Source organism: Nerophis ophidion, linkage group LG18 (assembly GCF_033978795.1).
Source record: "Nerophis ophidion isolate RoL-2023_Sa linkage group LG18, RoL_Noph_v1.0, whole genome shotgun sequence".
Taxonomy (NCBI): Eukaryota; Metazoa; Chordata; class Actinopteri; order Syngnathiformes; family Syngnathidae; genus Nerophis; species Nerophis ophidion.
The window spans coordinates 43,490,647-43,517,845 of record NC_084628.1 but is presented as its reverse complement, the minus strand read 5'-3'; the positions used below and the strand labels follow the sequence as shown (position 1 = coordinate 43,517,845).

At 32.7% G+C, this 27,199-nt stretch overlaps 1 protein-coding gene and 1 long non-coding RNA gene across 2 annotated transcripts in view; one reads left to right on the top strand and one right to left on the bottom strand.

The window, feature by feature from the left end:
* The window catches only part of capn12 (calpain 12), a 62,354-nt gene that overhangs the window by 30,058 nt on the left and 5,097 nt on the right, over positions 1 to 27,199 (top strand). Inside the window, exons 14-18 of the mRNA XM_061878171.1 lie at positions 3,991 to 4,036; positions 20,875 to 20,936; positions 21,039 to 21,107; positions 22,380 to 22,458; positions 24,717 to 24,833. Of these exons, the coding sequence (XP_061734155.1) occupies positions 3,991 to 4,036; positions 20,875 to 20,936; positions 21,039 to 21,107; positions 22,380 to 22,458; positions 24,717 to 24,833 (373 nt within the window). The remainder of the gene's footprint in view (positions 1 to 3,990; positions 4,037 to 20,874; positions 20,937 to 21,038; positions 21,108 to 22,379; positions 22,459 to 24,716; positions 24,834 to 27,199) is intronic.
* Positions 4,140 to 27,199, bottom strand: part of LOC133537229 (uncharacterized) — a 90,929-nt gene continuing 67,869 nt past the window's right edge. The window contains exons 3-4 of the long non-coding RNA XR_009802626.1: positions 20,785 to 20,960; positions 4,140 to 7,540 (exon numbers count right to left, since the gene is read on the bottom strand). This is a non-coding gene — a long non-coding RNA (uncharacterized LOC133537229). The remainder of the gene's footprint in view (positions 7,541 to 20,784; positions 20,961 to 27,199) is intronic.

Sequence of the window (27,199 nt, the reverse complement as noted above, 5' to 3'; positions counted from 1 at the left end):
TTACAGTAAGTACTAAGCAGACTTGATGTACACCTGAGATAACTTTACTAAGCAGACTTGATGTACACCTGAGATAACTTTACTGTAAGTACTAAGCAGACTTGATGTACACCTGAGATAACTTTACTGTAAGTACTAAGCAGACTTGATGTACACCTGAGATAACTTTACTGTAAGTACTAAGCAGACTTGATGTACACCTGAGATAACTTTTCTAAGCAGACTTGATGTACACCTGAGATAACTTTACTAAGCAGACTTGATGTACACCTGAGATAACTTTACTGTAAGTACTAAGCAGACTTGATGTCCACCTGAGATAACTTTACTGTAAGTACTAAGCAGACTTGATGTACACCTGAGATAACTTTACTGTAAGTACTAAGCAGACTTGATGTACACCTGAGATAACTTTACTAAGCAGACTTGATGTACACCTGAGATAACTTTACTAAGCAGACTTGATGTACACCTGAGATAACTTTACTGTAAGTACTAAGCAGACTTGATGTACACCTGAGATAACTTTACTGTAAGTACTAAGCAGACTTGATGTACACCTGAGATAACTTTACAGTAAGTACTAAGCAGACTTGATGTACACCTGAGATAACTTTACTAAGCAGACTTGATGTACACCTGAGATAACTTTACTGTAAGTACTAAGCAGACTTGATGTACACCTGAGATAACTTTACTGTAAGTACTAAGCAGACTTGATGTACACCTGAGATAACTTTACTGTAAGTACTAAGCAGACTTGATGTACACCTGAGATAACTTTACTAAGCAGACTTGATGTACACCTGAGATAACTTTACTAAGCAGACTTGATGTACACCTGAGATAACTTTACTAAGCAGACTTGATGTACACCTGAGATAACTTTACTGTAAGTACTAAGCAGACTTGATGTACACCTGAGATAACTTTACTGTAAGTACTAAGCAGACTTGATGTACACCTGAGATAACTTTACTGTAAGTACTAAGCAGACTTGATGTACACCTGAGATAACTTTACTAAGCAGACTTGATGTACACCTGAGATAACTTTACTAAGCAGACTTGATGTACACCTGAGATAACTTTACTAAGCAGACTTGATGTACACCTGAGATAACTTTACTAAGCAGACTTGATGTACACCTGAGATAACTTTACTGTAAGTACTAAGCAGACTTGATGTACACCTGAGATAACTTTACTAAGCAGACTTGATGTACACCTGAGATAACTTTACTAAGCAGACTTGATGTACACCTGAGATAACTTTACTAAGCAGACTTGATGTACACCTGAGATAACTTTACTAAGCAGACTTGATGTACACCTGAGATAACTTTACTGTAAGTACTAAGCAGACTTGATGTACACCTGAGATAACTTTACTGTAAGTACTAAGCAGACTTGATGTACACCTGAGATAACTTTACTAAGCAGACTTGATGTACACCTGAGATAACTTTACTAAGCAGACTTGATGTACACCTGAGATAACTTTACTAAGCAGACTTGATGTACACCTGAGATAACTTTACTAAGCAGACTTGATGTACACCTGAGATAACTTTACTGTAAGTACTAAGCAGACTTGATGTACACCTGAGATAACTTTACTGTAAGTACTAAGCAGACTTGATGTACACCTGAGATAACTTTACTGTAAGTACTAAGCAGACTTGATGTACACCTGAGATAACTTTACTAAGCAGACTTGATGTACACCTGAGATAACTTTACTAAGCAGACTTGATGTACACCTGAGATAACTTTACTGTAAGTACTAAGCAGACTTGATGTACACCTGAGATAACTTTACTAAGCAGACTTGATGTACACCTGAGATAACTTTACTGTAAGTACTAAGCAGACTTGATGTACACCTGAGATAACTTTACTAAGCAGACTTGATGTACACCTGAGATAACTTTACTAAGCAGACTTGATGTACACCTGAGATAACTTTACTAAGCAGACTTGATGTACACCTGAGATAACTTTACTAAGCAGACTTGATGTACACCTGAGATAACTTTACAGTAAGTACTAAGCAGACTTGATGTACACCTGAGATAACTTTACTGTAAGTACTAAGCAGACTTGATGTACACCTGAGATAACTTTACAGTAAGTACTAAGCAGACTTGATGTACACCTGAGATAACTTTACTAAGCAGACTTGATGTACACCTGAGATAACTTTACTAAGCAGACTTGATGTACACCTGAGATAACTTTACTAAGCAGACTTGATGTACACCTGAGATAACTTTACTAAGCAGACTTGATGTACACCTGAGATAACTTTACTAAGCAGACTTGATGTACACCTGAGATAACTTTACTAAGCAGACTTGATGTACACCTGAGATAACTTTACTGTAAGTACTAAGCAGACTTGATGTACACCTGAGATAACTTTACTAAGCAGACTTGATGTACACCTGAGATAACTTTACTGTAAGTACTAAGCAGACTTGATGTACACCTGAGATAACTTTACTAAGCAGACTTGATGTACACCTGAGATAACTTTACTAAGCAGACTTGATGTACACCTGAGATAACTTTACTAAGCAGACTTGATGTACACCTGAGATAACTTTACAGTAAGTACTAAGCAGACTTGATGTACACCTGAGATAACTTTACAGTAAGTACTAAGCAGACTTGATGTACACCTGAGATAACTTTACAGTAAGTACTAAGCAGACTTGATGTACACCTGAGATAACTTTACTAAGCAGACTTGATGTACACCTGAGATAACTTTACTAAGCAGACTTGATGTACACCTGAGATAACTTTACTAAGCAGACTTGATGTACACCTGAGATAACTTTACTAAGCAGACTTGATGTACACCTGAGATAACTTTACTAAGCAGACTTGATGTACACCTGAGATAACTTTACTAAGCAGACTTGATGTACACCTGAGATAACTTTACTAAGCAGACTTGATGTACACCTGAGATAACTTTACAGTAAGTACTAAGCAGACTTGATGTACACCTGAGATAACTTTACTAAGCAGACTTGATGTACACCTGAGATAACTTTACTGTAAGTACTAAGCAGACTTGATGTACACCTGAGATAACTTTACTAAGCAGACTTGATGTACACCTGAGATAACTTTACAGTAAGTACTAAGCAGACTTGATGTACACCTGAGATAACTTTACTAAGCAGACTTGATGTACACCTGAGATAACTTTACTGTAAGTACTAAGCAGACTTGATGTACACCTGAGATAACTTTACTAAGCAGACTTGATGTACACCTGAGATAACTTTACTGTAAGTACTAAGCAGACTTGATGTACACCTGAGATAACTTTACTAAGCAGACTTGATGTACACCTGACATAACTTTACTAAGCAGACTTGATGTACACCTGACATAACTTTACTAAGCAGACTTGATGTACACCTGACATAACTTTACTAAGCAGACTTGATGTACACCTGAGATAACTTTACTAAGCAGACTTGATGTACACCTGAGATAACTTTACTAAGCAGACTTGATGTACACCTGAGATAACTTTACTAAGCAGACTTGATGTACACCTGAGATAACTTTACTGTAAGTACTAAGCAGACTTGATGTACACCTGAGATAACTTTACTAAGCAGACTTGATGTACACCTGAGATAACTTTACTGTAAGTACTAAGCAGACTTGATGTACACCTGAGATAACTTTACTAAGCAGACTTGATGTACATCTGAGATAACTTTACTGTAAGTACTAAGCAGACTTGATGTACACCTGAGATAACTTTACTAAGCAGACTTGATGTACACCTGACATAACTTTACTAAGCAGACTTGATGTACACCTGACATAACTTTACTAAGCAGACTTGATGTACACCTGACATAACTTTACTAAGCAGACTTGATGTACACCTGAGATAACTTTACTAAGCAGACTTGATGTACACCTGAGATAACTTTACTCTGCTCTTGTTCTCACACAGGATGACAGGTTGAACGCCAAGGAGCTCATGAAGATCTTTAACTCAGGTGACGAGATACCACTCTTTTTTTATTGTTGTATTTTATTGTAGTTTTTAGGATGGATTTGACTCTTTTTGGGGGTGATAGTGTACCTGGGGTCGCCAGCAGGTGGAGACAAAGTAGTAATGTGTTTATTCTTTGGAGCTACAGAGGTCAGCAGTATAGACAAGGTCAAGTCAATTATTTATACTCAGTGGGACAAATCTAGAGGAGAAAATGTGTCTGTGGGCTAGAACATCTCTGTCTCTCTGTCTTATCTGTCTCTCTGTCTTATCTGTCTTATCTGTCTCTCTGTCTTATCTGTCTCTCTGTCTTATCTGTCTTATCTGTCTCTCTGTCTTATCTGTCTCTCTGTCTTATCTGTCTCTCTGTCTTATCTGTCTCTGTCTTACCTGTCTCTGTGTCTTATCTGTCTATCTGTCTTATCTGTCTCTCTGTCTTATCTGTCTCTCTGTCTTATCTGTCTCTCTGTCTTATCTGTCTCTGTCTTATCTGTCTCTCTGTCTTATCTGTCTCTCTGTCTTATCTGTCTCTCTGTCTTATCTGTCTCTCTGTCTTATCTGTCTCTGTCTTATCTGTCTCTGTCTTATCTGTCTCTCTGTCTTATCCGTCTCTCTGTCTTATCTGTCTCTCTGTCTTATCTGTCTCTCTGTCTTATCTGTCTCTGTCTTATCTGTCTCTGTCTTATCTGTCTCTCTGTCTTATCTGTCTCTGTCTTATCTGTCTCTGTGTCTTATCTGTCTCTCTGTCTTATCTGTCTCTCTGTCTTATCTGTCTCTGTCTTATCTGTCTCTGTCTTATCTGTCTCTCTGTCTTATCTGTCTCTCTGTCTTATCTGTCTCTGTGTCTTATCTGTCTCTCTGTCTTATCTGTCTCTGTGTCTTATCTGTCTCTCTGTCTTATCTGTCTCTCTGTCTTATCTGTCTCTGTGTCTTATCTGTCTCTCTGTCTTATCTGTCTCTCTGTCTTATCTGTCTCTGTCTTATCGGTCTCTGTCTTATCTGTCTCTGTGTCTTATCTGTCTCTCTGTCTTATCTGTCTCTCTGTCTTATCTGTCTCTGTCTTATCTGTCTCTGTCTCTCTGTCTTATCTGTCTCTGTCTTATCTGTCTGTCTTATCTGTCTCTCTGTCTTATCTGTCTCTCTGTCTTATCTGTCTCTGTGTCTTATCTGTCTCTCTGTCTTATCTGTCTCTGTCTTATCTGTCTCTGTCTTATCTGTCTCTGTCTTATCTGTCTCTCTGTCTTATCTGTCTCTCTGTCTTATCTGTCTCTCTGTCTTATCTGTCTCTGTGTCTTATCTGTCTCTCTGTCTTATCTGTCTCTCTGTCTTATCTGTCTCTGTGTCTTATCTGTCTCTGTGTCTTATCTGTCTCTCTGTCTTATCTGTCTCTGTGTCTTATCTGTCTCTCTGTCTTATCTGTCTCTGTCTTATCTGTCTCTCTGTCTTATCTGTCTCTGTCTTATCTGTCTCTGTCTTATCTGTCTCTGTGCACTTATTGTCATGGCAAGGAGTCCAACCTGGTTTTCCTTCATGTTGGTGTTCCTACATTCTTGTGTTCCTACATTCTTGTGTTCCTACATTCTTGTTCCTTCATACTGGTGTTCCTACATTCTGGTGTTCCTACATTCTGGTGTTCCTACATACTTGTGTTCCTTCATACTGGTGTTCCTTCATACTGGTGTTCCTTCATACTTGTGTTCCTACATTCTTGTGTTCCTACATTTTTGTGTTCCTACATTCTTGTGTTCCTACATTTTTGTGTTCCTACATACTTGTGTTCCTACATTCTTGTGTTCCTACATTCTTGTGTTCCTACATTCTTGTGTTCCTACATACTTGTGTTCCTACATTCTTGTGTTCCTACATACTTGTGTTCCTACATTCTTGTGTTCCTACATTCTTGTGTTCCTACATTCTTGTGTTCCTACATACTTGTGTTCCTAGTTACTTGTGTTCCTACATACTGGTGTTCCTACATACTGGTGTTCCTACATACTGGTGTTCCCACATACTGGTGTTCCTACATTCTTGTGTTCCTACATTCTTGTGTTCCTACATTCTTGTGTTCCTACATTCTTGTGTTCCTACATTCTTGTGTTCCTACATACTTCTGTTCCTACATTCTTGTGTTCCTACATACTGGTGTTCCTACATACTGGTGTTCCTACATACTGGTGTTCCTACATTCTTGTGTTCCTACATTCTTGTGTTCCTAGTTACTTGTGTTCCTACATTCTTGTGTTCCTACATTCTTGTGTTCCTAGTTACTTGTGTTCCTACATACTTGTGTTCCTAGTTACTTGTGTTCCTAGTAACTTGTGTTCCTACATACATGTGTTCCTACATACATGTGTTCCTACATACTTGTGTTCCTACATACTTGTGTTCCTAGTTACTTGTGTTCCTACATACTTGTGTTCCTACATTTTTTTGTTCCTACATTCTGGTGTTCCTACATTCTTGTGTTCCTACATACTTGTGTTCCTACATACTTGTGTTCCTAGTTACTTGTGTTCCTAGTTTCTTGTGTTCCTACATTCTTGTGTTCCTACATACTTGTGTTCCTACATACTTGTGTTCCTACATACTTGTTCCTACATTCTGGTGTTCCTTCATTCTTGTGTTCCTACATTCTTGTGTTCCTACATACTTGTGTTCCTAGTTACTTGTGTTCCTACATTCTTGTGTTCCTACATACTGGTGTTCCTAGTTACTTGTGTTCCTACATACTTGTGTTCCTACATTCTTGTGTTCCTAGTTACTTGTGTTCCTACATACTTGTGTTCCTACATACTTGTGTTCCTACATTTTTTTGTTCCTACATACTTGTGTTCCTAGTTACTTGTGTTCCTACATACTTGTGTTCCTAGTTACTTGTGTTCCTACATACTTGTGTTCCTAGTTACTTGTGTTCCTACATACTTGTGTTCCTACATTCTGGTGTTCCTACATTCTTGTGTTCCTACATTCTTGTGTTCCTACATACTTGTGTTCCTACATACTTGTGTTCCTACATTCTTGTGTTCCTACATACTTGTGTTCCTACATACTTGTGTTCCTACATTCTTGTGTTCCTACATACTTGTGTTCCTACATACTTGTGTTCCTACATACTTGTGTTCCTACATTCTTGTGTTCCTACATGTGTTCCTAGTTACTTGTGTTCCTACATACTTGTCTTCCTACATTTTTTTGTTCCTACATTCTGGTGTTCCTTCATTCTTGTGTTCCTACATTCTTGTGTTCCTACATTCTTGTGTTCCTTCATTCTTGTGTTCCTACATTCTTGTGTTCCTTCATTCTTGTGTTCCTTCATTCTTGTGTTCCTTCATACATGCCCAGCCCTATCAGCAGGTGCCGCGTGATCATGGTTCCAAATAGGTAGATGTCTTCCACGTCCTCCATGGAGAGGACTGAGAGGCACATGATCCTCCTTTCATCCCAGGAGTCTCATGTACCCTACAACAATGGTTCCACCAGGGCAGCCAGGCTCGTAGAACCTCTTCTCCTTGTGGAAAAGACAATGTCAATTACGTGGAGAGTCCAGCTAATCATGTCCATATTTGATGTTTAGATTAGAGGACAGTGCAAAGACAAGATGTAGTTTGGACAAAGACAAGAACAGAGAGCAAGCAGGGAAGGAGTGAGAGGAGAAAAATGCGGCGGCCCTCAACAAGAGGCAAGACTGAAATACATACATTCATTCAAACATTCATTCATGCATACATACATTCAATCATACATACATCATTTATACATTCATACATTCATTCACACATTCATTCATGCATACATCCATTCAATCATACATACATCATTTATACATTCATACATTCATTCACACATTCATTCATGCATACATACATACATCATTTATACATACATACATTCATTCACACATACATACATACATTCATTCATGCATACATTCGTTCAAACATTCATTCATGCATACATACATTCATTCATACATACATCATTTATACATTCATAGATTCATTCACACATTCATTCATGCATACATACATACATTCATTCATACATACATCATTTATACAGACATACATACATTCATTCACACATACATAGATACATTCATTCATGCATACATACATACATTCATTCATACATACATTTATTCATTCATACATACATTCATGCATACATACATACATTTATTCATTCATACATACATACATACATATATTAATTCATACATACATACATACATTCATTCATATATATATACATACATTCATTCATACATACATGCATACATTCATACATACGTACATCCATAAATACATAGATACATTCATTCATACATACAATCATTCGTGCATACATTCATTCAAACATTCATTCATGCATACATACATACATACATTCATTCATACATACATACATCATTTATACATTCATACATACATTCATACATGGATACATTCGTACATTCATTCATGCATACATTCATTCATGCATACATACATACATACATTCATTCATACATACATACATACATACATACATCATTTATACATACATTAATTCATACATACATTTATTCATTTTATACATTCATACATAGATACATTCATACATTCATGCATACATTCATTCATGCATACATACATACATTTATTCATTCATACATACATACATTCATACATATATTAATTCATACAAACATACATTCATTCATATACATACATACATTCATTCATACATTCATACATACATACATTCATATATACATACATTAATTCATACATACATGTATTCATTCATACATTCATAAATACATAGATACATTCATACATACATACATTCATTCATATATACATGCATTCATATTTTCATTCATATATACATACATTCATTCATAAATACATTCGTTCATACATGCATACATTCATTAATACATACATACATTCATTTATACATCATTCATGCATACATACATACATTAATTCATACATACATTCATACATACAGTTATTCATACATACATTCATTAATACATTCATACATACATATATACATTCAGTCATACATAGATACATTCATTCATGCATACATTCATACATACATCATTTATACGTACATACATTCATTCATACATAAATTTATTCATACATTCATACATAGATACATTGGTACATTCATTCATGCATACATTCATTCAAACATTCATTCATATCATACATACATACATTTATTCATTCATACATCATTTATACATACATACATACATTTATTCATTCATACATACATAAATTCATACATACATTCATTCATATATATACATACATTCATTCATACATACATACATACATTCATACATACATACATTCATTCAAACATGCATTCATTCATACATACATACATTCATTCATACATACATACATTCATACATAGATACATTCATTCATGCATACATACATATATGAATTCATACATACATCATTTATACATACATACATTCATTCATACATACATTTATTCATACATTCATACATTTGTACATTCATTCATGCATACATTCATTCATACATACATTTATTCATTCATACATACATACATAGACACATTCATACATACATACATTCATATATACATACATTCATTCATACATACATGCATTCATTCATACATACATACATTCATAAATACATAGATACATTCATACATACATACATTCATTCATCCATGCATACATACATTCATTCATTCATACATACATATATTAATACATACATACATACATACATACATCATTTATACATACATACATAGATACATTCATTCATGCATACATTCATTCATGGATACATACATACATTCATTCATACATACATTCATATATACATATATTCATTCATACATACATGCATTCATTCATACATTCATACATACATTCATTCATAAATACATAGATACATTCATTCATACATACATATATACATACATCATTTATACATATACATTTATTCATACATTCATACATAGATACATTCGTACATTCATTCATGCACACATTAATTCATGCATACATACATTCATTCATACATACATAGATACATTCATTCATGCATACATTCATTCATATTATACATACATACATAGATACATTCATACATTCATTCATATATATATATATATTCATTCATACATACATTTACATATACATACATTCATTCATACTTACATGCATTCATTCATACATTCATACAGACATTCATAAATACATAGATACATTCATACATACATACATTCATACAGATACATTCATTCATGCATACATTCGTTCAAACATTCATGCATACATACATTCATTCATACATGCATACATCATTTATACATACATACATTCATTCATACATACATGTATTCATACATAAATACATGTATTCATACATACATACATTCCTAAATACATGCATACATAGATACATTCATACATACATACCTGTATTTGTACATACATACATACATACATACATTCATACATGTATTCATACATACATACATACATGTAATCATACATACATACATGTATGTATACTTACAAACATACATACATACATGTATTCATACATAAAAACACATACATACATGTATTCATACATACATGTAGTCATATATACATACATTCATACATACATGCATGTTTTATACATGTATTCATACATACATACAATTATTAATAGATACATACATACATTCATACGTACATACATTCATACATACATGTATTCATACATACATACATACATGTAATCATACATACATACATGTATGTATACTTACAAACATACATACATACATGTATTCATACATAAAAACACATACATACATGTATTCATACATACATGTAGTCATATATACATACATTCATACATACATGCATGTTTTATACATGTATTCATACATACATACAATTATTAATAGATACATACATACATTCATACGTACATACATTCATACATACATGTATTCATACATACATGTAAACATACATACATACATACATGTTTTCATACATACATACATTCATACATGTATTCATACATACATGTTATCATACATATATACATACATACATGGATTCATACATGTATTCATACATACATGTTATCATACATATAGACATACATACATATATTCATATATACATACACACATACATACATGTATTCATACGTACATGTATTCATACATAAACACATGTATTCATACATAAATACATGTATTCATACATACATACATTCCTAAATACATGCATACACAGATAAATTCATACATACATACATGTATTCATACATACATACATACATACATGTATCCATACATACATGCATACATACATGTATTCATGCACACATACATACATACATACATGTATTCATACATACAAACACATACATACATGTAGTCATACATACATACATTCATACATACATGCATGTTTACATACATGTATTCGTACATACATACATGTGATCATACATACATACAATTATTAATAGATACATACATACATTCATACGTACATATATTCATACATACATTTATTAATAGATACATACATACATTCATACGTACATATATTCATACATACATACATGTAATCATACGTACATACATGTATTGATACATACATACCTACATACAAACATACTTACATACATGTATTCATACATACAAACGCATACATGTAGTCATACATACATACATTCATACATACATGCATGTTTACATACATGTATTCATACATACATGTAATCATACATACATACAATTATTAATAGATACATACATACATTCATACATACACATATTCATACATACATACATGTATTCATACATACATACAATTAATAGATACATACATACATTCATACGCACATATATTCATACATACATACATACATACATGTATTCATACATACATACATAGATACATTCATACATTCATTCATACATACATACATTCATTCATACATAGTTATTCATTCATACATACATACATACATATATTAATTCATACATACATACATACATTCATATATATATATATACATACATTCATTCGTACATACATACATTCATACATACATATATACATTCATATATACATACATTCATACATACATATATACATTCATATATACATACATTCATACATACATGCATTCATTCATACATTCATACATACATTCATTCATGCATACAAACATACATTCATTCATACATACATACATCATTTATACATACATACATTCATTCATACATACATTTATTCATACATTCATACATACATTCATTCATGCATACATTCATTCATACATACATTCATTTATTCATACATACATTCATTCATACAAACATATATTCATTCATGCACACATTCATTCATATTTACATACATTCATTCATACATACATCATTAATGCATACATACATACATTAATTCATACAAACATTCATTCATACATACATACATTCATTCATGCATACATTCATACATAAATTCATATATACATACATTCATACATACATACATTCATACAAACATACATTCATTCATTCATATATACATGCATTCATATTTTCATTCATATATACATACATTCATTCATAAATACATTCGTTCATACATGCATACATTCATTAATACATACATACATTCATTTATACATCATTCATGCATACATACATACATTAATTCATACATACATTCATACATACAGTTATTCATACATACATTCATTAATAAAATCATACATACATATATACATTCATACATGCATACATTCATTCATACATACATTCATTTATACATACATACATTCATTCATTCATTCATATATACATGGATTCATACATTTATTCATACATACAATTATTTATACATTCATTCATACATACATACATACATACATTCATTCATACAGTCATTCATACATTCATTCATTCATTCATACATACAAACATAATGTACATTCATACAAACATACATTCATACATTGATTCATACATTCATTCATCCATACATACATTCATATATACAAAGATCCATACATTTATTCATACATACATTCATTCATTCATGTAAACATACATTCATTTATACATACATATTTTCATTCATTCATACATACATACATTTATTCATATAAACATACATTCATTCATACATACATTCATTCATATATACATATATTCTTACATTTATTCATACATTCATTCATATAAACATACATTCATTCATACATACATTCATAAATACATACATTCATTCATACATACATACATACATACATTTATATATACATACATTCATTCATACATACATGCATTCATTCATAAATACATGCATATATTCATTCATTCATACATACATACATACATGCATTCATTCATATATACATACATTATTTCTTACATATATACATACATTCATTCATAAATACATTCGTTCATACATGCATACATTCATTAATACATACATACATTCATTTATACATCATTCATGCATACATACATACATACATACATTAATTCATACATACATACAGTTATTCATACATACATTCATTAATACATTCATACATACATTCATATATACATACATTCATTCATACATTCATAAATACATGCATACATTCATTCATACATACATACATACATTCATGCATCCATTCATTCATATAAACATACATTCATTTATACATAGATGCATTCGTTTATTCATTCATTCATACATACATACAAACATTCATAAATACATAGATACATTCATACATACATACATTCATTCATACATACATAGTCATACACACATTATTTCATATATTCATTAATGCATACATTCTTTCATACATTCAAACTTCCATTCATATATACTTACAGTCAGTCATACATACATTCATACATGTATACATTCATTCATACATGCATGCATTAATTCATACATGCATACATTCATTTATACATCATTAATGCATACATACATTAATTCATACAAACATTCATACATAAATTCATTCATACATACATATATACATAGATTCATACATTCATTTATACATACAAGCATGCACATATACACAAATGCATGCATGTATACATACATACATTCATTCATTCATACAGACATACATACTGTCAGGCTTGCCACTTTCAGTTTGTGTTTTAGTTTTCCCTCTGTGTGTGTTTGGTATTTCCTGTTTTTAGTTCCTGTCAGCGCTCTTATTTTTTGTGTTTCCTGTTTTCCCCCCCGTGTGCTGTTTCCCCTCAGATGATGTTGATTGGCACCTGGTCATACCTGGTGTCAATCAGCTTGTGATGTATTATCGCTCCTGTCGTGTCCTACCTTGTCTTGTCTATGCAGCATTGCAGTAAGCTATGTATGATTGTGATTTTTAGCTTACTGCCTTTTGTTCCTTGCTTCCAAATTTGTTTTAGTATTATATGTACGACTTCTGTTTCCTGCTCGATTCTTACTAGCTTCCATGCTAAGTTCCCTTTTGTTTTGTAGCTCCCATGCTTGCTCCCTTAATTTGTTATCTGCCTCGTGCGCACTTTTTGTTAGTACCCTTTTGTTTGTCCTATTCTAAATTAAATCATGTTTTCTTGTTCAATGCCTGCCTCCTTCTCTGCATCTTTGGGTTAGTCACTATCGAATTCTGCATGCATACATACATTTATACATTTATTCATACATACAATCATTCATACATATATGCATGTATACATAAATGCATACATACATACATACATGTATTCACACATACATACATTCATACATATATTAATTCATTCATTATGTATTCATACATACATGCATACATACATACATGTATTCATACATTCATTAATACATACATGCATGCATGTATACATAAATGCATGCATACATACATTCATACATACATGTATTCATACATACATGTATTCATACATACATATATGTTTCATACATACATACATGTATTCATACATACATACATGTATTCATACATAGATATATATATATAAATACATGTATTCATACATACATACATGCATGTATACATACATACATGCATGTTTACATACATGTAATCATACATACATACATACAATTATTAATAGATACATACATACATTCATACGTACATACATATATACATACATACATGTGTTCATACATGCATACATACATACATTCATACATACATGTATTCATACATACATGTATTCATACAAACGTACATTCATACATACATATGTGTATACATACATACATACATGTATTCATACATTCATTAATACATACATGCATACATACATTCATACATACATATATTCATACATACATACATTCATTCATTATGTATTCATACATACATGTATTCAAACACACATACATACATACATTCATACATACATACATGCATAAATACATAGATGCATTCATACATACATACATGCATGTTTACATACATGTATTCATACATAAATACATGTATTCATACATAAATACATGTATTCATACATACATACATACATACATGCATCCATGTATACATACATACATACATGCATGTTTACATACATGTATTCATACATACATACATGTAATCATACATACATACTTACATACATACATGTATTCATACAATCATTCATACATACATTTATTCATACATACATGCATGTATACATAAATGCATACATACATTTATTCATACATACATTTATACATACATACATGTATTTATACATACATACATTCATACATACATTTATTCATACATACAATCATTCATACATACATGCATGTATACATAAATGCATACATACATTTATTCATACATATATGCATGCATACATACAATCATTCTTAAATACATGCATGTATACATAAATGCATTCATACATACATACATACAAACATACATACATATATATATATTAATTCATTCATTATGTATTCATACATACATACATGTACTCATACATACATACATGTATTCATACATACATACATGTATTTATACATACATACATTCATACATACATTTATTCATACATACAATCATTCATACATACATGCATGTATACATAAATGCATACATACATTTATTCATACATACATGCATGCATACATACATGTATTCATACATACATTTATTCATACATACAATCATTCATACATACATGCATGGATACATAAATGCATACATACATACATACATATATGTATTCATACATATATTAATTCATTCATTATGTATTCATACATACATACATGCATACATATATACATGTATTCATACATTCATTAATACATACATGCATGCATGTATACATTAATGCATGCATACATACATACATTTATTCATACATACAATCATTCATACATACATGCATGTATACATAAATGCATACATACATTTATTCATATATACATGCATGCATACATACATGTATTCATACATACATTTATTCATACATACAATCATTCATACATACATGCATGGATACATAAATGCATACATACATACATACATATATGTATTCATACATATATTAATTCATTCATTATGTATTCATACATACATACATACATGTACTCATACATACATACATGCATACATATATACATGTATTCATACATTCATTAATACATACATGCATGCATGTATACATAAATGCATACATACATACATATATTCATACATACATGAATTCATACATACATATTTGTATTCATACATACATACATGTATTCATACATTCTTTAATACATACATGCATGCATGTATACATGCATACATACATACATACATTCATACATGTATTCATACATACATACATACATGTATTCATACATTCATTAATACATACATACATGCATGTATACATAAATGCATGCATACATACATACATTCATACATGTATTCATACATACATACATGTAATCATACATACATGCATACATACATACTTACACACATAGCTGTATTCATACATACATTCATGCATACATACATGTATTCATACATACATACATACCTGTATTCATACATACATACATGTTTTCATACATACATACATTCATACATGTATTCATACATACGTACATGTATTCATACATACATGGATACATACATACATATATTCATACATACATATATACATACACATATACATAAATGTATTCATACGTACATGTATTCATACATAAATACATGTATCCATACATGTTATCATACATATAGACATACATACATACATATATTCATACATACATATATACATACACACATACATGTATTCATACGTACATGTATTCATACATAAATACATGTATTCATACATAAATACATGTATTCATACATACATACATTCCTAAATACATGCATACATAGATACATTCATACATACATACCTGTATTTGTACATACATACATTCATACATGTATTCATACATACATACATAAATGTAATCATACATACATACATGTATCCGTACATACATACATACATACATACATACATACATGTGTTCATACACACATACTTACAAACATACATACATACATGTATTCATACATAAAAACACATACATACATGTATTCATACATACATGTAGTCATATATACATACATTCATACATACATGCATGTTTTATACATGTATTCATACATACATACAATTATTAATAGATACATACATACATTCATACGTACATACATTCATACATACATGTATTCATACATACATGTAATCATACATACATACATACATGTTTTCATACATACATACATACATTCATACATGTATTTATACATACATGTTATCATACATATATACATACATACATGGATTCATACATACATGTATTCATACATACATGTTATCATACATATAGACATACATACATATATTCATACATACATATATACATACACACATACATACATGTATTCATACGTACATGTATTCATACGTACATGTATTCATACATAAACACATGTATTCATACATGTATTCATACATACATTCCTAAATACATGCATACACAGATAAATTCATACATACATACATGTATTCATACATACATACATGTATCCATACATACATGCATACATACATGTATTCATGCACACATACATACAAACATACATGTATTCATACATACAAACACATACATACATGTAGTCATACATACATACATACATGCATGTTTACATACATGTATTCGTACATACATAGATGTAATCATACATACATACAATTATTAATAGATACATACATACATTCATACGTACATATATTCATACATACATACATACATGTATTCATACATACATACAATTATTAATAGATACATACATACATTCATACGTACATATATTCATACATACATACATACATACATGTAATCATACGTACATACATGTATTGATACATACATGTATCCATACATACATACATACATGTATTCATACACACATACTTACATACATGTATTCATACATACAAACGCATACATGTAGTCATACATACATACATTCATACATACATGCATGTTTACATACATGTATTCATACATACATGTAATCATACATAAATACATGTATTAATAGATACATACATACATACATTTATTCATACATACATACATGTATTCATACATACATACAAGTACTCATACATACATACATATATACATACACACATACATACATGTATTCATTCATACATACATGTATTCATACATACATACAAGTATTCATACATACATACAAGTATTCATAGATACATACATCCATGTATTCATACATACAAACACATACATACATACACACATACGTGTATTCATACATGTATTCATACATGCATACATACATACATGCATGTATACATACATGTATTCATACATAAATACATGTATTCATACATACATACATGTATTCATACATGTATTCATACATACATGTATTCATACATACATACATACATGCATGTTTACATACATACATACAATTATTAATAGATACATACATACATACATTCATACATACATACATGTATTCATACATACATGTAATCATACATAAATACATGTATTGATACATACATACATGCATGTATTCATACATACATACATGCATACATACATACATTCATACATACATACATGTATTCATACATACATACATACATGTATGCATGTATACATAAATGCATGCATACATACATACATGTATTTATACATACATACATACATTCATTCATTATGGATTTTATACATAGATGTATTCAAACATACATACATGTACTCATACATACATACATACATGCATAAATACATACATGTATTCATACATGTATTCATACATACATATATACATATATGTATTCATACATACTCACAAAAATCATACATACATACAACTGTATTCATACATATATTCATATATACATACATGTATTCGTACATACATACATACATACATACATACATACATATATTCATACATACATGCATGTATTCATACATACATACATGTATTCATACATACATACATGTATTCATACATACATACATGTATTCATACATACATACCTGTATTCATACATACATGTATTCATACATACATACATGTATTCATACATACATTCATACATGTATTCATACATACATACCTGTATTCATACATACATACATGTATTCATACATACATTCATACATGTATTCATACATACATACTTGTATTCATACATACATACATGTAATCATACATACATACATGTATTCATACATAAATGTTAACATACATACATACATGTATTCATACATACATATATGTATTCATACATACAAACATTCATACATACATGTATTCATACAAACACATACATACATACATACAAGTATTCATACATAAATACATGTACTCATACATACATACATTCATAAATACATGCATACATACTTACATTCATACATACATACAAACATACATACATGTATTCATACATACATGTAGTCATACATACATACGTGTATTCATACATACATACATACATGTATTAATACATACATACATACATGTATTAATACATACATACATACATGTATTCATACATACATACATACATTCATACATACATACATAAATGTATTCATACATACATACATACATACATGTATTCATACATACATGTATTCATACATACATACATTCATGTATTCATACATACATGTATTCATACATACATACATTCATACATACATACATACCTGTATTCATACATACATACATGTATTCATACATACATGTATTCATACATACATGTATTCATACATATATACATACATACATGTATTCATACATACATACATACAAACATACATACATGTATTTATACATACATGTATTCATACATACATACATGTATTCATACATACATGTATTCATACATACATACCTGTATTCATACATACATGTATTCATACATACATGTATTCATACATACATTCATGTATTCATACATGCATACATTTAATCAACAGGAAGTTTGCTATTCTCCCTTCAATACAAAAGCTCCACTCCGTTCACGATGCAATAGACTCTTATAAAATGCCCGAGCCACTTTACAACTGTTATTACTATGAGACTGATGTATAACACACGTGTATACTACTTTTTCTCTGTGTAATAATCCATCCATCCATCTTCTACCACTCACCTGGGCTTGGGTCGCGGGGGCAGCAGCCAAAGTGGTCCCGTCCATCGCTGCTTGCAGCTTGAATTGTTGTCTTTCTTTCTTCATTCTCAGTCCTGGACAGAAGTTACCAGCTGCCACTGGAGACGTGCAGACAGCTCATCCTTGCAGGGGATGTATCCTTTCTGGCCAGTCGTCACCTGCACAGTGGTAAATGTCATCAGTATATCTCCACATCATAAACCTTGTCATCATTTGGCCTTAAGTGTGCTAACAAGACTAAAGGAAGAGCAAGTCTGAACCGTCAACAAACTGAAGTCCTGCTCTCTGACCTACGCCACCTTCAGGTACCTCGCTGTGTTTGTGACCTATGACCTTTGACCTGCTGTAAGAAAACAATGACAGGTGCCATGACCAGCCAAGCCATCCATCCATTTTTCTATCGCTTATTCTCTTTGGGGCTACGGGGGAGTTGGTGCCTATCTCAGCTACAATCGGGCGGAAGGCGGTTTTCACCTTGGACAAGTCACCACCTCATTGCATGGCCAACACAGATAGACAGACAACATTCACACACTAGGGACCATTTAGTGTTGCCAATCAACCTATCCCCAGGTGCATGTCTTTGGAAGTGGTAGGGGCCTATCCCCAGGTGCATGTCTTTGGAGGTGGGAGGGGCCTATCCCCAGGTGCATGTCTTTGGAGGTGGGAGGGGCCTATCCAAAGTTGCATGTCTTTGGAGGTGGGAGGAGCCTATCCCCAGGTGCATGTCTTTGGAGGTGGGAGGAGCCTATCCCCAGGTGCATGTCTTTGGAGGTGGGAGGAAGCCGGGGTACCCAGAGGGAACCCACGCAGAATATAATAAATACCTTTTTTTTTTTAGTCAGGACTACTTGCGGGCCGGATTTTGGATGCTTAGGTGACTCAGTAACAAGCGGTAGAAAATGGATTGATGGATGGGCGAAAAGGGACAGATTTTAAAAAAATTATAGTTTAAAAAAACAAAAACACCTTTTTTATTTTTTTTTTAGTTGGGACTACTCGCGGGCTGGATTTTAAAAGTTAAAGTACCAATGATTGTCATACACACCAAGTGTGGTGAAATTATTCTCTGCATTTTTGGATGCTGGCGTGCCGTATCTGCCTGCAGACCCAGTAACAAGCGGTAGAGAATGGATTGTAGGATGGGCGAAAAAGGACAGATTAAAAAAAAATTATAATGAAAAAAGAAATAAAAACAATTTTGATTTACTTTTTAGCCAGGACTAATCACGGGCCGGATTTTGGATGCTGGTGTGCCGTATCTGCCTAGGAGACTCAGTAACAAGCGGTAGAAAATGGATTGAAGGATGGGCGAATAAGAACAGATTAAAAAAATAATAATAATAAAAAATAAAAAATAAATTCTTTACTTGGTACTACCCGAGGGCCGGGTTTTGGACGCTGGCGGGCCCTATCTGGCCCGCGGTCTATAGTTTAGGGACCCCTGCTCTAATGCCTGTCTGATACCTTTTTTTTCTACATATATAAAAAAGTAGAATATAAAATGGTCAAGTTACCAAACCTATGAAAATAAAATAAAAAGACTGATTGTAATAAAGATCTGTTTTTTCTTTCAGTCCATCTTTTTCCAGTTTGATGAGGACTCTTCTGGGACCATGAGTCCTTTTGAACTCTCTGCCGCTCTACAGGCTGTGGGTACGCATTCACTGAGAGAGACACACACACACACACACACACACACACACACACACACACACACACGCACACACACACACACACACACACACACTGGTTATCATTTGGAATGGGGACCAGGTTTTTGATCATGACTTGTGGGGACCACCCTTTCTACAGGTTGTGGAGGCAAAAAAAAATTGAGGTAAAATGTCCACTGCCCAGTTAGCTCCTACCCGTCTTTAAATCTCTGGATTGATGAAGTAATGTGCTGTTCGTACTTACTGGGGACCCTGGGGATAAAAAGAGTTAATATGGTTCATGGGGAGCAAATTTAAATCATTGTGCATAATTCACACAAATGTGTGTACAAGACTACTGAGGATCATTTAAAAAAAAAAGTTCAGATTAAATATAGATCTGACTATCATTTCAAAAGTTTTCCCTTTAGGGGACCTGTTTTATTTGTCCCCATACCGTCAGAGGTCCCCTAAAGGTGACTGTGTAAACAGAGCGATGTCCCCATTAAGAAAGCATTGCCAGAACAGACACACACACACACACACAGGTTGTCATTTGGAATGGGGACCAGGTTTTTGATCATGACTTGTGGGGACCACCCTTTCTACAGGTTGTGGAGGCATAAAATAACATTATGTAAAATGTCCACTACCCAGTTAGCTCATACACGTCTTTAAATCTCTGGATTGATGAAGTAATGTGCTGTTCATACTTACTGGGGACCCTGGGGATAAAGAGTTAATATGGTTCATGGGGACTAAATTTAAATCCATCCATCATCCATAATCTTCCGCTTATCCGAGGTTGGGTCGCGGGGGCAGCAGCCTAAGCAGGGAAACCCAGACTTCCCTCTCCCCAGCCACTTCGTGTAGCTCTTCCCGGGGGATCCCGAGGCGTTCCCAGGCCAGCCGGGAGACATAGTCTTCCCAACGTGTCCTGGGTCTTGCCCGTGGCCTCCTACCGGTTGGACGTGCCCTAAACACCTCCCTAGGGAGGCGTTCGAGTGGCATCCTGACCAGATGCCCGAACCACCTCATCTGGCTCCTCTCGATGTGGAGGAGCAGCGGCTTTACTTTGAGTTCCTCCCGGATGACAGAGCTTCTCACCCTATCTCTAAGGGAGAGACCCAAACTCATTTGGGCCGCTTGTACCCGTGATCTTATCCTTTCGGTCATGACCCAAAGCTCATGACCATAGGTGAGGATGGGAACGTAGATCGACCGGTAAATTGAGAGCTTTGCCTTCCGGCTCAGTTCCTTCTTCACCACAACGGATCGGTACAACGTCCGCATTACTGAAGACGCCGCACCGATCCGCCTGTCGATCTCACGATCCACTCTTCCCTCACTCGTGAACAAGACTCCTAGGTACTTGAACTCCTCCACTTGGGGCAGGGTCTCCTCCCCAACCCGGAGATGGCATTCCACCCTTTTCCGGGCGAGAACCATGGACTCGGACTTGGAGGTGCTGATTCTCATTCCGGTCGCTTCACACTCGGCTGCGAACCGATCCAGCGAGAGCTGAAGATCCCGATCAGATGAAGCCATCAGGACCACATCATCTGCAAAAAGCAGAGACCTAATCCTGCGGTCAAACCGGAACCCCTCAACGCCTTGACTGCACCTAGAAATTCTGTCCATGAAAGTTATGAACAGAATGGGTGACAAAGGACAGCCTTGGCGGAGTCCAACCCTGACTGGAAAAGTGTCCGACTTACTGCCAGCAATGCGGACCAAGCTCTGACACTGATCATACAGGGAGCGGACCGCCACAATAAGACAGTCCGATACCCCATACTCTCTGAGCACTCCCCACAGGACTTCCCGAGGGACACGGTCCAATGCCTTCTCCAAGTCCACACAGCACATGCACTGGTTGGGCAAACTCCCATGCACCCTCAAGAACCCTACCGAGAGTATAGGGTTGGATATTTTTAAATCATTGTGCATAATTCACACAAATGTGTGTACAAGACTACTGAGGACCATTTAAAAAAAAAAAAAAGTTCATATTAAATATGGATCTGACTATCATTTCAAAAGTTTTCCCTTTTGGGGACCTGTTTTTTTGTCCCCATACTGTCAGAGGTCCCCTAAAGGTGACTGTGTAAACAGAGCGATGTCCCCATTAAGAAAGCATTGCCAGAACACACACACACACACACACACACACACACACACACACACACACACACACACACACACACACACACACACACACACACAGTTACATGAATAAAGTTTGCATGTGTTTGTCAGGGATGAAGTGTGACAATAAAGTTGTTCAGCTGATGTCTGAGCGCTTTGCATCTGGAGAGTTTCACCTGGCCTTCCATGGCTTTGTGGCAGGTGTCACCAGGCTGCGCAAGCTCTTTGGTAACACACACACACACACACACACACACACACACACACACACACACACACATTCTTGTATTTCTTACCTTCTTGAGACCTGAGTAAAATGCCTTTCTTTAGGACCAGCCTCTCTAGATATATAACAATTTTTACTTACATCATTAATAATATATACAAACTATGCAAATATAAAAATGGTAAGCTTCTAGTTCATTTTATTTTTTTGAATTTTTTGTTAGTAATTGTTTTTTAATCTTCATTGTCAAGTTATTACAGTATGTCTCTATATACATATTTTTTTTAAATTATTATTCATTTTGGTCAAGGGGGGCGCATTTAAATTTCTTACACACATTTTGTTACCTTCTTGAGACCTTTGAAAAAATGCCTCCCTCTTTAAGACCAGCCTTTCTAGATATTAAAGATGTGTATTTACAACATTGATAATATATACATACTATGCAAATATAAAAAAAAGGTAAGTTTTTAGTGATTTTTTTTAATTTTTAATTTTGTGTTTGTAATTGTTTTTTAATCTTCATTATTTACTTCAAGTTATTACAGTATGTCTCTATATACATATTTTTTTATTATTAATTTTGGTCAAAGGGGGCGCATTTAAATTTCATACACACATTTTGTTACCTTCTTGAGACCTGAGAAAAATGCCTCCCTCTTTAGAACCAGCCTTTCTAGATATATAAAGATGTCTATTTACAACATTAATAATATATACATACTATGCAAATATAAAAAAGGTAAGCTTTTAGTTAATTTTATTTTTTTGAATTTTTTGTTTGTAATTGTTTTTTAATCTTCATTTTTTACTTCAAGTTATTACAGTATGTCTCTATATACATATTTATTTATTTAAAAAAAAAAATTTGGGCCAAAGGGGGCGCATTTAAAAAATGTTTACACACATTTTGTTACCTTCTTGACACCTTTGAAAAAATGTCTACCTCTTTAGGACCAGCCTTTCTAGATATATAAAGATGTGTATTTACAACAATAATAATATATACATACTATGTAAATATAAAAAAGGTAAGCTTTTAGTTAATTTTTTTTTTTTGAATTTTTTGTTTGTAATTGGTTCTTAATCTTCATTATTTACTTCAAGTTATTACAGTATGTCTCTATATACATATTTTTTTATTATTATTATTCATTTTGGCCAAAGGGGGTCCATTTAAATTTCTTACACAAATTTTTTGTATTTGTTACCTTCTTGAGACCACCGAAAAAGGCCTACCTTTTTAGGACGACCCTTTCTAGATATATAAAGATGTGTATTTACAAAATTAATAATATATACATACTATGCAAATATAAAAAAGGTAAGGTTTTAGTTAATTAAATTTTTTTTGAATTTTTTGTTTGTAATTGGTTCTTAATCTCCATTATTTACTTCAAGTTATTACAGTATGTCTCTATATACATATTTCTTTATTATTATTAATTTTGGTCAAAGGGGGCGCATTTACATTTCTTACACACATTTTGTTACATTCTTGAGACCTGAGAAAAAAAATGCCTCCCTCTTTAGGACCAGCCTTTCTAGATATTAAAGATGTGTATTTACAACATTAATAATATGTACATACTATGCAAATACAAAAATGGTAAGCTTCTAGTTCATTTTATTTTTTTACTTTTTGTTTGTAATTGTTTTTTAACCTTCATTATTTACTTCAAGTTATTACAGTATGTCTCTAATAAATATTTTTTTGTATTATTAATTTTGGCCAAAGGGGCGCATTTAAATTTCTTACACACATTTTGTTACCTTCTTGAGACCTCGGAAAAAAGCCTCCCTCTTTAGGACCAGCCTTTCTAGATATATAAAGATGTGTATTTACAACATTAATAATATATACATACTAGGGGTGTAAAGGTACACAAAAATGTCGGTTCGGTACGTACCTCGGTCCAGAGGTCACGGTTCGGATCATTTTCGGTACAGTAAGAAAACAACAAAATATATATTTTTTGATTATTTATTTACCAAATTTGTAAACAATGTCTTTATCCTTTTATCATTGGGAACACTATAATAATTCTGCCCACGTTAATCCACATTAAACTGCCTCAACTTGTTGCTTTAATTAAATAAAATTACAAAACCTTTCTTCTACAAAGAAAAAGTGCAACATTAAACAGTTTCCATTGAAACTGTTTAATGCCAACTCATCATACTTAATTTATTACAGCATTTGGGAAGCCTGTAGTTGACTTTTATTATGTAAATGTTGTATTTTTATCAACATGTGAGAGCAGGGACCCTGCCATTCAAAACTAGGCTGCTACATTACTAATGATTAATATAACTATTGGTGAAAAATAGTACAATTGCAATAGGAGAGACTATTCATCCCTAAACA